General features: G+C 41.1%; 2 protein-coding genes across 51 annotated transcripts in view; both read right to left on the minus strand.

Annotated features, from left to right (window-relative positions):
• The window catches only part of LOC110529549 (protein THEMIS), an 8,840-nt gene extending 5,984 nt beyond the window's left edge, over positions 1–2,856 (minus strand). The window contains exons 1-4 of the mRNA XM_021611808.3: positions 2,469–2,856; positions 1,908–2,057; positions 744–1,205; positions 1–223 (exon numbers count right to left, since the gene is read on the minus strand). The exon at positions 1–223 is cut by the window's left edge and continues 823 nt beyond it. Of these exons, the coding sequence (XP_021467483.1) occupies positions 1–223; positions 744–1,205; positions 1,908–2,057; positions 2,469–2,568 (935 nt within the window). The 5' untranslated portion in view covers positions 2,569–2,856. The remainder of the gene's footprint in view (positions 224–743; positions 1,206–1,907; positions 2,058–2,468) is intronic.
• A 300-nt stretch (positions 2,857–3,156) lies between these two features.
• Positions 3,157–14,388, minus strand: part of LOC110529548 (receptor-type tyrosine-protein phosphatase kappa) — a 159,486-nt gene continuing 148,254 nt past the window's right edge. For 15 of the 50 annotated variants that reach the window (XM_090242767.1, XM_090242755.1, XM_090242782.1 and 12 more), the window contains 14 exons: positions 13,518–13,605; positions 13,213–13,289; positions 12,216–12,252; positions 11,995–12,092; positions 11,688–11,804; positions 11,331–11,485; positions 10,581–10,716; positions 10,275–10,424; positions 9,823–9,996; positions 6,513–6,644; positions 6,234–6,359; positions 5,291–5,454; positions 4,958–5,093; positions 3,157–4,372 (listed from right to left, as the gene is read on the minus strand). In XM_090242767.1, coding sequence (XP_090098893.1) covers positions 4,319–4,372; positions 4,958–5,093; positions 5,291–5,454; positions 6,234–6,359; positions 6,513–6,644; positions 9,823–9,996; positions 10,275–10,424; positions 10,581–10,716; positions 11,331–11,485; positions 11,688–11,804; positions 11,995–12,092; positions 12,216–12,252; positions 13,213–13,289; positions 13,518–13,605 — 1,644 coding nt within the window. In that variant the 3' untranslated portion in view covers positions 3,157–4,318. Of the gene's footprint in view, positions 4,373–4,957; positions 5,094–5,290; positions 5,455–6,233; positions 6,360–6,512; positions 6,645–6,945; positions 6,964–9,822; positions 9,997–10,274; positions 10,425–10,580; positions 10,717–11,330; positions 11,486–11,687; positions 11,805–11,994; positions 12,093–12,215; positions 12,253–13,003; positions 13,022–13,155; positions 13,290–13,517; positions 13,606–14,388 lie in introns of all 50 variants that reach the window. The other 35 variants (XM_090242762.1, XM_090242780.1, XM_090242772.1 and 32 more) reach the window with 10 other exon arrangements.

Raw genomic sequence — 14,388 nt, forward strand, 5'->3', positions numbered from 1 at the left:
CTGTGGACAATGACTTGCTTAGAGGACGTCAGGAAACCCAATTCCTCCTGAACTTGTGATGGTGGCTCTATGATCTCAGCCCTGAAGGGGAAGACCTCGCTCGGCTTGGCAAAGACATCACGGAGTGACAGAGGCTGCATGAAACAGGCACCGTCACTCTCCTCGGTTACGTCCAACACCTCAACGTCAAGGGTAGATGGGATGAAAACAACGTTCTTCCCAACTGTGAACAAAAATTTGATTATTTCTGTTTAGTTTGCCAGCACAAGTGAGGATGGTCTACTATAGGCTAAAAATTCTAATTTAAGACCTTTCTTATAAAAAATGTTTTGCCAAAAATAAATACATAAAGTATTATATATTTTTTAAATCAGAACATTTCTCTCTGAAGGTCTGACATTAGTAGATCTGTTTAAATGCTGGTTTGAAAAGTTTTTTTGTTTGTTTGTGTTCTACAAAGAGTCCCTGACCAGAACGATGACTAGTACACTTCAAAACATCCTCTATTTTCATGTCTGCTTATGAAACCAAAAGTTGATGGCCCAAGACCAGTGTACTGTAGTTGTCATGTTCATTAGTTGTCAGTATTACAATTTGTTCTCTTTAAATAAATCGAGATAAGAAAAATGTAATTATAACATGAAAAATACAGAGTATCATTGTGTGATTTCATTTTATCGTGTTCTTCATTCCACATAACATTGACGTAAAGTGAGAATATTAATGGGCTGTTTGACACTCACACTTGGACACAGTCTGGAGCTCATAGACAGGTGTGAGAACCAGATCTCCGCTGTAGTCCTCTGGCAACTTAGACACACACTTCTCCTTTGATGGCAAAGACTTGGCCCAAGTCACTGTCCTTTTCCTTCCTTTGGGCATTTTCCATTCCACCAGCTCCCTGAGGGTGTAGAACTGGTCGTCGGCACACTCATAGAACTCCCCAGTGTGCGAGAGCTTCACAGTGAAGATGTGCTTGGAGTCTTTCCGCGTGACCTCACAGTCAACATGGCTGTCTCCGTGCTTCGTCCTAAGAGCAGTGATTCTGAAGCTCTCCTCAGCCTGGATGGTCCCCTCAGCCAGCTGTAGTTCCTCAGGGCAGCGGAACTCTGGCTGGCCCAGGCACTCAGGGCTGATACACACTGAGTCAACAATCTCCTGTATACTGGCGTATGGCCTCTTGTCGGCCACGATCCTGAAAAGGCCTGAAAATACAGGCAGGCAAAGCAATATATGACATCGTATTAATTGGTACAATGCATAAAACCACATGTTGATAAGGTCCCTTTCTAACCCGAGAGAGGGGTTTGGACATTTACGTGTATAATGTAAACTGCAGTACATGGTAATGTGGTGGGTACTCTCTTCGTTCGCAGGACTTTATCCTGCTAACTGTCCCAAATGTCCGAACTGAATTTGGTAAAAGGGATTTTATGTACTCTGAGCCATCGGCTTGGAACGCCTTACAAAATAGTTTTAAACTGGAAGAACTTGTCCCGATTGTGTTTTTAAATGACTGATGAAGAATTTTGAGACTGATTCCCTGATCTGTCAATGTTTTTAATTAGCTGTTTTATGATTTTGTTATACTCCTGCGAATTCTATAGTTTTTACTAGATTACTTGTAGTTTTTCATGTTGTCTGTCTAATTGTGTAATGACTTGGCGCGGCTTATCTTGGCCAGGACGCTCTTGAAAAAGAGATTTCAAATCTCTATGAGCCCTTCATGGTTAAATAAAGGTTAAATAAAATAAAATAAATAAATGGTGAAGGACAAGAATTAATACAATTGTTAAAACATTTAAATCTGAATGTATCAATCCACATACGTTTTATAAAGGTACAATTTGACAACAAAACATTTTGATTTCATGTTCAAGGTACAGTTTAGATGCTTCTGGACTCACCTGGATAGTCGAGAGATAGATCTACTGTCATAGATTTGGAACCCTCAGACTGAAGTTCCACAATGAGTCTGGTGACACTGATCCCAATGATCTTCAGGAGCTCTCCATAGGAGAAACTCCACTCTCTTCCAAACAGCTCATACACAGAACCTGGTAGAAAGACATTTCAATGGATCTATTCTTTTGGCAATGAATGAACCTAAGTACAGTCGTCGATGGTCTATTCTCCTTGTAGAGTAACAGATCCAAGTAAGTAAGAACATAAGGGTGGTAACTCTATAATTGCTACACATGAATAAGCATGAATAATTCATTTATTAAGAATTTATATACTATTCATGAAAACGTATACATTTTACCAAACAATATTTTTTTCAAAGCTCCAGTTAAAAATAATAATTGACATCAGTTATATGTTGAATTTTGTAACGTGAAATACCTAATGTTTATATAATTGCATAGTAAAATACTGCATAGCCTTGACCCGTTACTTTAAACTCAAATTATATTATATTCCAGTCCATTGAAAAATGACTTAAATAAGGGCTTCTTCAGTCTTACCTTGGAAATAATATCCAGATTGTATCTGCAGTACTCTAGGGAGAGACTTGGCATCAAGAGAGCGGGTGAACTTTTCCAATGTCATAGCCATCCTTTCCATTTGGACCCTGGGTGACCCAGACTATGTGTACACTAAAGGAAACCTAGAGAGGAGATGCCATCTTCTCCATGGATCAGCAAAAGGTTGACCCGAGGTTTTGGTATAACCTAAGTGCCAGTGCTTATATTTTAGTATGAAGTCTCTCTATACCCTACAGTGAACAACTCAGTGACACAGAGAGAGAGAGCAGTCATCTATGAGTCACGAGGGCTGCAGCAGGTGTTACAGGAGCACACACACTGCAGCCGGAAACCAGAAACAACTAACCACAACTCACTAAGTAGCTATGAGAACAACGCTACAGAACAATGGTATATCAGTCACAATACCTATGATTCACATCACACCAGAAAATGACACTTGTAAGTGTTTAGTGACTTGCAGTTCTGCAAAGCACTGGATTAGAGTGGAAATGAAAACACAAAAGGCAGCACAGTGTCTTCAGACAAATATATCTGTATCTAACATGTAGTGATCAGATTAAAACAATAAAGTGAATCGTTTGTGAACAGCTAACATATCACACATATGACCAAACTAAACATCATCTCGCCTGCAATGATACTAACGATGTCTTACACAATGACATTTTATTCAAAGATTTTTTTATTTTTTTATTACAGCCAATAAGCCAACAGCTACAGACAAAATAATGTATGAAACATGACTAAACTGCACATGATAATGACTTGCTTCCTTTTCTCCAGGAGGTCCACTCATGTCCCACATCAGTATGGCTGGCCGCACACCTGCCTCTGCTGCGTTGGCTTACATCCTAATAAGCTGTATCTAATACTGATTAGAATTCCCCTTTTTTTTCTCCGCCATGTTTCTTTTGTTTTTCCAAAATACCATTGCAGGTTGAGAGATCATCAGAAAAAAATATAACTATTTTATAGTCACCACTTGACCTTCTGATATTCTATCTGCATGGGTAGAATTCACAAGCATTATTTTACACAAATAAACCACTAACATCACATAGAGGATAAGAAAAATTTGAAAACAAGATACACTACTGAAATGGATTCTAATACTTATAAACAACAATAAATGTTTACAGTTTAAAGTCATAGCTAGGTAAAAATGGAATGAAGATGATTGTTTTTAGCTTTCAAAAAATAATACAAGTAAACAATAAATACAAACAATATGCTTTATCCATATAGACATATTTACATAAGTCTTTGGCTTATGATTAAGATTTGCTACAAAATAAAAACCAAAATGAGTCAGCCATCAGAGCACGATACAAACATTACCAAGCCAATGTCACGTTAGCACTTCTATTCATGTATAGAGCGCAATATTTTTTCTTTCACATTTGTGATGGACTTCTATAGAAATATATTGTTCGTTGACAATAATGCTGATAATATAGAAGAAAAAAAAGTTTGCTTTTTTTTTGTTGTTGCATGCAACACCTTGGCATTAGTGTTACCCTTTTCGACAATGGCTGCACAAAATAATAACTACATCTACAAAAGACATTGAAGCAAATGGGGCCTAGTGGCCGACACTTGTTTCTGTGGCACTGAATACGGCGAAGTACTGTACAATGGAGACATTTACAAACCACTCACATCATACTCCCAGTACAACTAGAAACATTAAAGATTTCTCAAAAAAAAAATCCCAAACCATCTATAGCAGTCTGTATGTGCTTAGTTAATGATGTCCGCCTCCACCCAATCTGTAGCGGTGGAATGGTTGCCAAGATCCAGAGTTCTGTTCCGTCCCGTCTTCTTGGTTAAGAGGTCTCGATGAACTCCAGAGCAAGGTCGTAGCAGAAGCGGTACTGATCCTGTTCAGAAGAAAACACATTGTATTAACCGCTGTGGTGCTAAACACGGTACAACAGAATATGATGAAAGATACAGTAATAACATGCTGATAACAAGTTGAATCACTACTGAAAGGTATTTTCAATTCTTAACATAAAAATATGTTATCTATTCTCTGGCAGTGAATTTAAGAGGGAACTTTAACACAGGGCTGCATAGGCTGTGTAAAGGATGAGGTGAGGAGTCTTTCATGTTAGCCCACAACAGTTTATTTTATATACTCAACAGACTCTTCTGTTCACTTCTCGGTGATCCATAACATTATCATTGTTGGATAGTTTTGACAATATTGCTTGGCTAAAATGTATTTAAACACAATCTGCAAAACAAATCTAATGTGAGGTGTTGCTATCTGTTCTCTAATACCTCCATATTATTGACAGACTTCTCTCACGATTTCTCCAGGAAATATCATAAGTGAATATCACCAGAAATGAGAGGTGGCGTAGGCCTATGCTGATATATTAGCACCATAATGAGTCAGAGATACATCTGTCTGAAACTCAGTTTGACTGATCTGGAGTCAGTTAGTTGGCCTGTCTTACCGGGCTGTCCACCATGTTGGGCTTGCTGTTCCTCAGGCTCTTGACTGCGTGGAACACGTCCACCACATTCTGCCTCTTGATCATCTCACACACAATGCTGATAGCACAGAACATCCCACTGCGCCCGCCTCCGTTTCTACAGCACAGGAACACAAGGGTAGAGGTGTGAGGTTGGCTGGGTGACTTTTCTACTGAACTGCTAAACTTGTGAAATATAATAGGTGGGTGCAGGTGGAATAGAGATGATCAGATTTTTATTTGAAAGCATGCATGTAGGTGTTAGTGTGTGGGAGTGGTGGTGGTGGTGGTGGTGGAGGGTGTGTGTACACTCACAGGCAGTGGATGATTGTGCGTCCCTCTCCCTCTTCACACTCCTCCTGCCACTTGTCCACCTGCAGTATGAGCTTCAGGAAGGAACGCTTTGACGCTGGGACTTCTCTGTGGGCTGCCCAGCCCAGGTACTGAAACTGCCTCACCATCAGATAGCCCTCCTGAGGCTGTGGGGAACACAGAAGCACACATCAGCAACGGCAGCCATTTTGGCTCTTACTCTCAACTTCATAGCATTATTCTCATCGAACCATCCAAGTACTATAACCTTGACTGGTATCCTCACCTTGAGTTGTGTCTGAAGGCCCATAGTGACAAAATCCACAGCCAGGCACTATCATAATTAGCATAGTCCAAATTCAAGCATGTAAAGAGACGGTTAGATGTTAGCAAAGCTGCATTGCAAGCAGAAACTCTCTCAAAAGCACTTTCAACTAAGTTTGGTGGTTGGATGAGTTTGCAGGAATTTTGTTTACGCGCATTATACTGAAATAATTGCTGAAATGTTATCACTCAAAACTCTGTTGTTTGCTGTAACATGGACAATAAAGTTGTATTGTATTCCATTGGGCACTCAGATGTGGATTGATTTAGCAGACGTGAACAAACTCACCGGTGGCTTGATGGAACTATCAGACAATTGGAATATTCAGATATTACTGCAAAAGTAACCACATTCTTGCGGGGAAGAAAACATGGACAGGTTCTTCATGAGTATCGACACTACCAAACTTAGTTTGAAGTGCTTTTGAGGAAGTTTCTGCATCCAATGCAGCTTTGCTAACATCGGTCCGTCTGTCAACATTCATGAATTCAGACGATACTAATTATGCTAGCTCCTGGCTGTGGCAAAAGTAAACAATCGATTGTTGTGGGTTCTATCACAATTGGCCTTCAGACACAACTTAAGGTAAGGGTAATACATTATGGGATACTAGCTACTTACTCTAGTGAGGTTACATATTCTGAAGAGACGGCTGATGACGTCACAATCCATGGAGCAGGACATGCATTCAACTTGGACAGGACCGTAGCGAAGCGTCCCCTCTTCAGGCCAATACTGAGGGCAGCCCTGATTGACAACAACAACAACAACAACAACCTTAGCAATGACATGTACCTTCACTCAAACCTTAGGAACCGTATTCGAAAATGCACAATGACATTTGGAATCAGGGTCCACAGCAGTGAATGCAAGAGGGTGAGGTGGTCAGGTATTTATTACCTGCGCTAGGTCAATCTCGTTGAGCATCACCAGGGAAGTGCAGCCGTAGTCATACACCAGCCTCCAGAAGTCCTTGACTGTGTTGGGCAGAGGGTGCTGGGTTACGATGAAGGCCGCTGGCTGTCTGTAGCTCTACAGTGGACGAAAGTCAACAAAGAACCATGTAACATCTCATAGCACTGAGTCTGCAGACATACAGAGAACACATTCTAGGCAATATGATACATCTGTCACAATGAACAATGTGACCATGCAAGGAATGTGGATAACTTTCACATTTAAAACCAGGGCAATCCTTGGGGTGGGCATGCTTCTAGCAACCTTATATCAATTAAATGAAGTTCTGCTGACATACATCTTAATTAAGCCATGAAACAAATCCAGTATAGTTAGAAGCATTTCATTATTGAGAAGGGAAAAGTTCAGAAATTACCTGGTATTCTTCTGACGGCTTGGTTAGAAAAAGTCCAAAAGTTTGTAAAACGTACGAGGAAGTGATTTAAAATTGCCCTCCAAATAAAAAAAGCTCATAATCTGGCAAAACTCTCTGTGCACATGAAATACCATCTCCCCAAGGTCTATGTCAAGACATAGGTTTTTATTCATAGAGGTTTGTCTCATTCAGATACAAATTTCAAATTTCTATTGGAGTTCTAGCAAGGACTGAGATGAGGATTTGAATTCAACCTCTTTGCATAAAATATACTGTATAACACAGAAGAAAAAAGCATGGTCATGTTTAGGAAGGTCACCAACCACATTATCTCTGCTATATGCAATGTATTGCAAGGAGGGTACAGCTATGGGGTGGCTTCTCATCCTTCTATAAAGTACACATCTATGACAAGATAATTCCCAGAAGATGGATTCACTTTCTGGCACAGATCCTGATATCAAACTAAGATAATCCTGATCCAAGAGTTCTAATAGTGATGCATACTGTTGTAATATGTGGATACGGTTGTAATACGGTTGTAATATGTGGATACGGTTGTAATACGGTTGTAATATGTGGATACGGTTGTAATACGGTTGTAATATGTGGATAAGGTTGTAATATGTGAAAACTGTAGTAATATGTGAAAACTGTTGTAAAGTTACCAGCTGGAGTATTGTTTGAACTAATAATAAAATATAATGTGGTTTATACACTGCACTTGTTTCACTTACCCCGGCCTTCTATCAGACGGATCAAACTTAGTGGGGGGACTTCTGATTTATTTGAAAATCCAAATGATTAAAAGAACAAGTGTAATTTAGGTCCATGTGAATAGCCATCTTGAAGAATACTGTCAGCTTGATATAGTTGAAGAGTTAGATGACCAAAATTGTTTTTTTAAATGTATAAAAATGTAGCAATTTTTTGTGTGTTATTTTCATTAACATCACTATTTGAACTGCCAGAAAATAATAGAAGGATAGCCAAAAAAATAACTAAAAGCCTTGAGCACACATTAAAGATACAATGAATATCAGTCCTCCTACATTTTCCAAAAGAGTACAGAAAACAGAACAGTATGCACCTGGATTTGTCTCTAGCTTTCTGTCGCTACTACACATTCAGACAACATCTAGTTCACTTAGTAAGTCGAGTGAGTGTGTGTGTGTGTGTGTGTGCATACAGTTGAAGTCGGAAGTTTACATACACTTATGTTGGAGTCATTAAAAGTTGTTTTTCAACCACTCCACAAATGTCTGGTTAACAAACTATAGTTTTGGCAAGTCGGTTAGGACATCTACTTTGTGCATGACACAAGTAATTTTTCCAACAATTGTTTACAGACAGATTATTTCACTTATAATTCACTGTATCACAATTCCAGTGGGTCAGAAGTTTACATACACTAAGTTGACTGTGCCTTTAAACAGCTTGGAAAAGAACAGAAAATGATGTCATGGCTTCTGAAAGGCTAATTGACGTCATTTGAGTCAATTGGAGGTGTACCTGTGGATGTATTTCAAGGTCTACCTTCAAACTCAGTGCCTCTTTGCTTGACATTACGGGAAAATCTAAAGAAATCAGCCAAGACCTCAGAAAAAAAATTGTAGACCTCCACAAGTCTGGTTCATCCTTGGGAGGATTTTCAAAATGCCTGAAGGTACCACATTCATCTGTACAAACAATAGTACGCAAGTATAAACACCATGGGACCATGCAGCCATCATACCGCTCGGGAAGGAGATGCGTTCTGTCCTAGAGATTAACGTACTTTGGTGTGAAAAGTACAAATCAATCCCAGAACAACAGCAAAGGACCTTGTGAAGATACTGGAGGAAAACGGTACAAAAGTATCTATATCCACAGTAAAACGAGTCCTAAATCAACATAACCTGAAAGGCCGCTCAGTAAGGATGAAGCCACTACTCCAAAACCGCCATAAAAAAAGCCAGACTACGGTTTGCAACTGCACATGGGGACAAAGATCGTACTTTCTGGAGAAATGTCCTCTGGTCTGATTAAACAAAAATAGACCTGTTTGGCCATATTGACCATTGTTATGTTTGGAGGAAAAAGGGGGAGGTTTGCAAGCCAAAGAACACCATTCCAACTGTGAAGCACGGGGGTGGCAGCATCATGTTGTGGGGGTGCCTTGCTGCAGGAGGGACTGATGCACTTCACAAAATAGATGGCATCACGAGAAAGGAAAATTATGTGGATATATTGAAGCAACATCTCAAGAAATCAGTTAAAGCTTGGTCGCAAATGGGTCTTCCAAATGGACAATGACCCCAAGCATGCTTCCAAAGTTTTGGCAAAATGGCTTAAGGACAACAGAGTCAAGGTATTGGAGTGGCCATCACAAAGCCCTGACCTCAATCCAAAAGAAAATTTGTGGGTAGAACTGAAAAAGCGTGTGCAAGCAAGGAGGCCTATAAACCTGACTCAGTAACACCAGCTCTGTCAGGAGGAATGGGCCAAAATTCACCCAACTTATGGTGGGAAGCTTGTGGAATGCTACCCAAAACATTTGACCCAAGTTAAACAATTTAAAGGCAATGCTACCAAATACTAATTGAGTGTATATAAACGTCTGACCCACTGGGAATGTGATGAAAGAAATAAAAGCTGAAATAAATAATTCTCTCTACTATTATTCTGACATTTCACATTCTTAAAATTAAGTGGTGATACTAACTGACCTAAAACAGGGACTTTTTACTAGAATTAGATTAAATGGCAGGAATTGTAAAAAACTGAGTTTAAATGTATTTGGCTAAGGTATGTAAACTTCCGACATCAACTGTACATGCATGTGTATATGCATTTATATACTATGTTTATGCATGCATGAGGGGAGAGGACACTTACATCCATGAGGGCAGCGTTGATGTAGTTACTGCTCTCCCCGTCGATAGTGATGAGGAAGGGCAGACAGCGGTCTGGAGGCAGCATGTCCATGAAGCGGTTCTTCTCGTGGTTCCTGGGGAGCAGGGCGATGCTGCAGTCCTCTGGCTGGGGCTGAGGGGTCACCGAGTTCAGTGTCTGAAAACAACACAAATAACATGAAACCACAAGTCAGGGAACATTGTTTGTTAGGAGACATGGGATATGTCCCAAATGGCACCCTATTCCCTTTAGAGTGTACTACTTTTGACCAGAACCCTGGTAGTCGACTCTATAGGGAATAGGGTGTCATTTGGGACGTAGTCATGATCTATTTCCCTGTCTTTATTGCCGTTTTTTATTGTTGTACGAGACATGAAAGCCTGAGGAGTTGAACAGAACTTTATGCCCCAATAAATATGGAAGGCCTCCAGTACCTGGAATTCATCTTTGAGGTGTGAGGAGTTGCTCTGTGAGTCTATCCTGATCATGTCGTAGTAAGCTGCTTTGTACTCGCAGGCAGGGATGGCCGTCTCGCCACACAGACAGGCTTCTAGGATGGCGTCATGGATGAAGATGTACTGCTCCTGTGGCCGGACCACAGACACACACTCAGCAAGGGGAAGGCACTGCATCTCCAGACAGTCCATACATACAGTAGCATGAAATGCACAGACGGACAGTAATGGTGAATGGTGTTAATGTTAATTGGTGAGGTGTGTGGCAGTGGGTCTAGTAGTCACCTCAGTCTGTACCATGTTGATGCGTCTGGAGCGCAGAGCCTTCACACAGTTGTAGATGTCCACCACGCCCTCCCTCTCCGCCATGTCCAGCATGATGTCAATGACGATGTAACAGCCTGTGCGTCCGGCTCCGGCGCTGACCAGGGAGAGAGGGCAGCGAGAGGACCGGAAGGTGAGCATGGCTGCACAACACTACACTTCAACAGCCTACATATCTAACCTTTGTACAGTACACACAACAATGACGCTCAATCCATAACCCCCCCCATCCCCCCTCCCCCAACACACATGTAAATATTGGACTATAAATTGTGTCTCCCTGTATTATACTGATGCTTATTCTATTCTACTGAGCCATTTACTTTATGTTCCTATTCTTATCTTGTATTATTTATTATTGTTGTTGCATTGTCCAGAAGGAACCTGCAAGTAAGCACTTCATTGGACGATGTATACCATGTGTATCCTGTACATTCGACTAATAAAACATGAAACTTGAACTGTGCACACGACTACATTTACAAGCGTGTGCATTGTTCAACAACATCCACAACAACCACATCCTGCCAAGGGGCACGGTGAAATTGTATCAACAGTAGGCTAGCTGTGGTTGATAATATTGAAGCATGCTAGCTAGTCCGTGTGCACACTTCACATGTGAGAGATCAAATAAAAGTTCATCGGAAGCACCTGTTTTCTCAGAATATCTGGCTGTGAGAGCGTGGAGGAAGTGACGTGTTAGGGGCTTACCTGCAGTGCACCACGATGGGCCCAGCGCTGGGGGGGTTGGAAATCTTGACCCGGCGGATGAAGGAGAGGAGGCCCGTGGCGTGGTAGGGCACTCCGTGGTCAGGCCAGCCGGTGAAATGAAACTGCTTCACCTCGCGCAGCTCATTAAAGCCTCTCTGATGACAGAGAACATACAGGTTATTAGTTCACAACTGGTCTGGGTCCAGTCTGAATTCCACATTTGCAATATGTGTTGATTTTAAGGGTCAATCATACAACAACAAAGTGGTGGATGTACAAATCCCAGATTGCCCCTTTAACGGTTATAGATCAAACTGTTGAACATCGGCGTGAGGAGTGGATAAAGGAATGACTCACCCTCTCCAAGGTGAACGTTCTGACCACATATTCAGCAAGGGGCTCCACTTCCACAAACGTCACTTTGAAATCACCATAGACCTCAGCATCATCGGGCCAGTACTTGTAACACTTCACCTACAAGAACATGAGTATTTAATTCATTTAAAACAAAAGACATCTTTAAATACTACACACACATCAATACACACAATATATGCCCAGGTATACAGTATGTAAGATTAATATATGAAGACTGATCAAGGGCCTATAGTACATTGGCCTCCTGTGCTTTTGGATCTGACAGTAATATGACACTGTCACCTACCCGTCCAACTTCCACGAGGTTGGTGACCATGACGATACAGGCAGACTGCTCTTGCCAGACCATCCTCCAGAAATCATAGACTGTCTCATGGACAGGCCCTGGAGAGGACAACACATATCCATCAATCAATCAATGCAATATGTGAACTAAATACAATGCAATCTGATAACTATATGAGAATCAAATCATTCTTTAGAGGTGGGAGGGGTACTTATTCTTACCTTGAGTTGCAATGTAATGACTTGGCCTCTGATACCCCTGAAAAGTGCAACAATCACAATATGTTAATATCATTGGGTAATACTTTTATATAGTGTAGCAACAACAGCAGACTACTACATACCACACCGTGCCTCAACCCCAGCTTGGACTGCATGAGATCTATCTTCATGAATGTCAATGGCTTTATGTGCTAATATGCACAGAGCTGTTCTCATGTATCCATTCATTCACTAATAGAAACTTTCAATGAGAGCACATTTCCTTCTTGTGCCCTGACTATCTGTCCATTAAATTGACATGTATTGCTTTGTGAAGCTCAACTCCGGTGTACTTTAATTGCCAAGAATGTTTCATTATTGATTACTTCGTAGGAATTCTACATTATTGTAATTGGCTGCTTATGTACTAAGTTCCTTTATAGAGTCAATAGGTCCTAACACTCCAAACGATCCCTATCAGATTTGATCTGGCTGGGTACAGGCACAGTAGGGGAGGCAACAAAAGAAAAACACAGGCGACCACCGTCTTGTAAATATAACAACCATTCCTATAGAGAACAGTAGCACACGGTTCAGGGATGTACACGTCGGGCATGAGGACATGTGAAATGAGAGAAGCTGATGAACAACAGAATGGTAGGATCAAATCAAAAAAGAGGGGGGGGGGTGGGAGACGGGAGAACATCTCATGCGTTTCCGTGCAGATGTTGTTAGAAGTAACCAGAGGTGAACGAGGAGGGAGAGTGGGAAACATGAGGTGTGGTGAGGTCCCCTACAGTGATACTTACATCCCTGTACAGCCATATCTACAGCCCAAATCATAGGCAAGAGTGAAAGAAAGCACAACAATGTCAGTGAGTACAAGCACTTTGACTGAAGGAGGGAAATAAAAGCTGTATTCATATTGTTGACAAAGACATGCATAGAAGGCCTCACATACGAGAGAAGGACGGTCGTGTCGCACACGTTCGCCAATGGAGGAGGCTGCGCCACTTACGTCAATGTAGTTGGCGTTGATGTAGTCAGAGGAAGGGTCGTCTTCCATTGGTTGCAGGATCACTCTAGAATGATCGTCTGTAAAACAACATGGGTTAATAGGCTGGCTAGTTTTATTTCCCTGACAGCAAGTCCAATCGAAATTATTCTTCCACATTTTCTGAGATTAGGAGGAGTCAGGCAAGGATATGATAACATATCAATTTTATGGTTTGCCATTTTAATAAGCTCATTCCTAAAAGGACACTAGCCAAAAGAAGGCATTAACACCTAGCAACTTTATTAGAAGTTAAATACAAGACTTACATGCAATGATGTTTCCATAGCGGTTCTTGGTTCTGTTAGTGTCTTTCTTTGCCACGTCCCAGGAAGCGGACTGGCCTTCAAAAAAACTCTGCATACCAAACAGAATGAAACAGAGTGAGTGAGGCTGATAAGAAAACACATTTAGCAAGTATGTACAACACTACTGCCTAGACGGTGGGTAAGGCACTGCAATATAATCAAAAGGCAGTTTTCTATGGACTTTTCTATTGTATGTCTGTCGAAGAACCATCACTTCAAAGCTTCGATGTCTGGCCTGTTGGGTCTCAGAAAACAAGACACACAAGGTGGCAAATGCGCCAAAATTCCTGGCAACAATGTGGCCAATAAAAAAAAGTTAAATGAATTATTCTACTGTCCATTGAAGTACAAAGGGCTGGAGAGTAAATGCAGTGTGGGGTTTGATGCTCAAAACCTCTACATTTGGTCTTCACCAATGTGATCATTATCTAATACTATAACAGGACGTCACATTTAAACAGACACAATTCCACTAGAATGAACAACAGCATAATTGTGAAGTAATCTCTGGGGAGATGACTATCAGAGCTGAGCCATAGAAGTCTTTGCCTGTAACTTTTTTCACAACACTCTAAACTAAGCCTTTGATCTTTCAAAGGCTGCAGAGCAAGAAACTGAACGTCTCTAAACCTCTGCAAGCAATGTAGAGCGTCTCACTTGCAAACCACCCGCTGACAGGAAACTCTCTGTGCAGGGCTGTGGTCGCCCATCCAGTCTACACAGCGAGCGGTGCAGAACCACGACAGGATGTGACACAATCCCTATAACATTTTAGCTTGTTCTTCACTGAAGGAATATTGTATTTTTTAAGAACGTCCCAGAAATGGAGTTG

Source organism: Oncorhynchus mykiss, chromosome 8, assembly GCF_057628025.1.
Source record: "Oncorhynchus mykiss isolate SJ-2025 chromosome 8, ASM5762802v1, whole genome shotgun sequence".
Taxonomy (NCBI): Eukaryota; Metazoa; Chordata; class Actinopteri; order Salmoniformes; family Salmonidae; genus Oncorhynchus; species Oncorhynchus mykiss.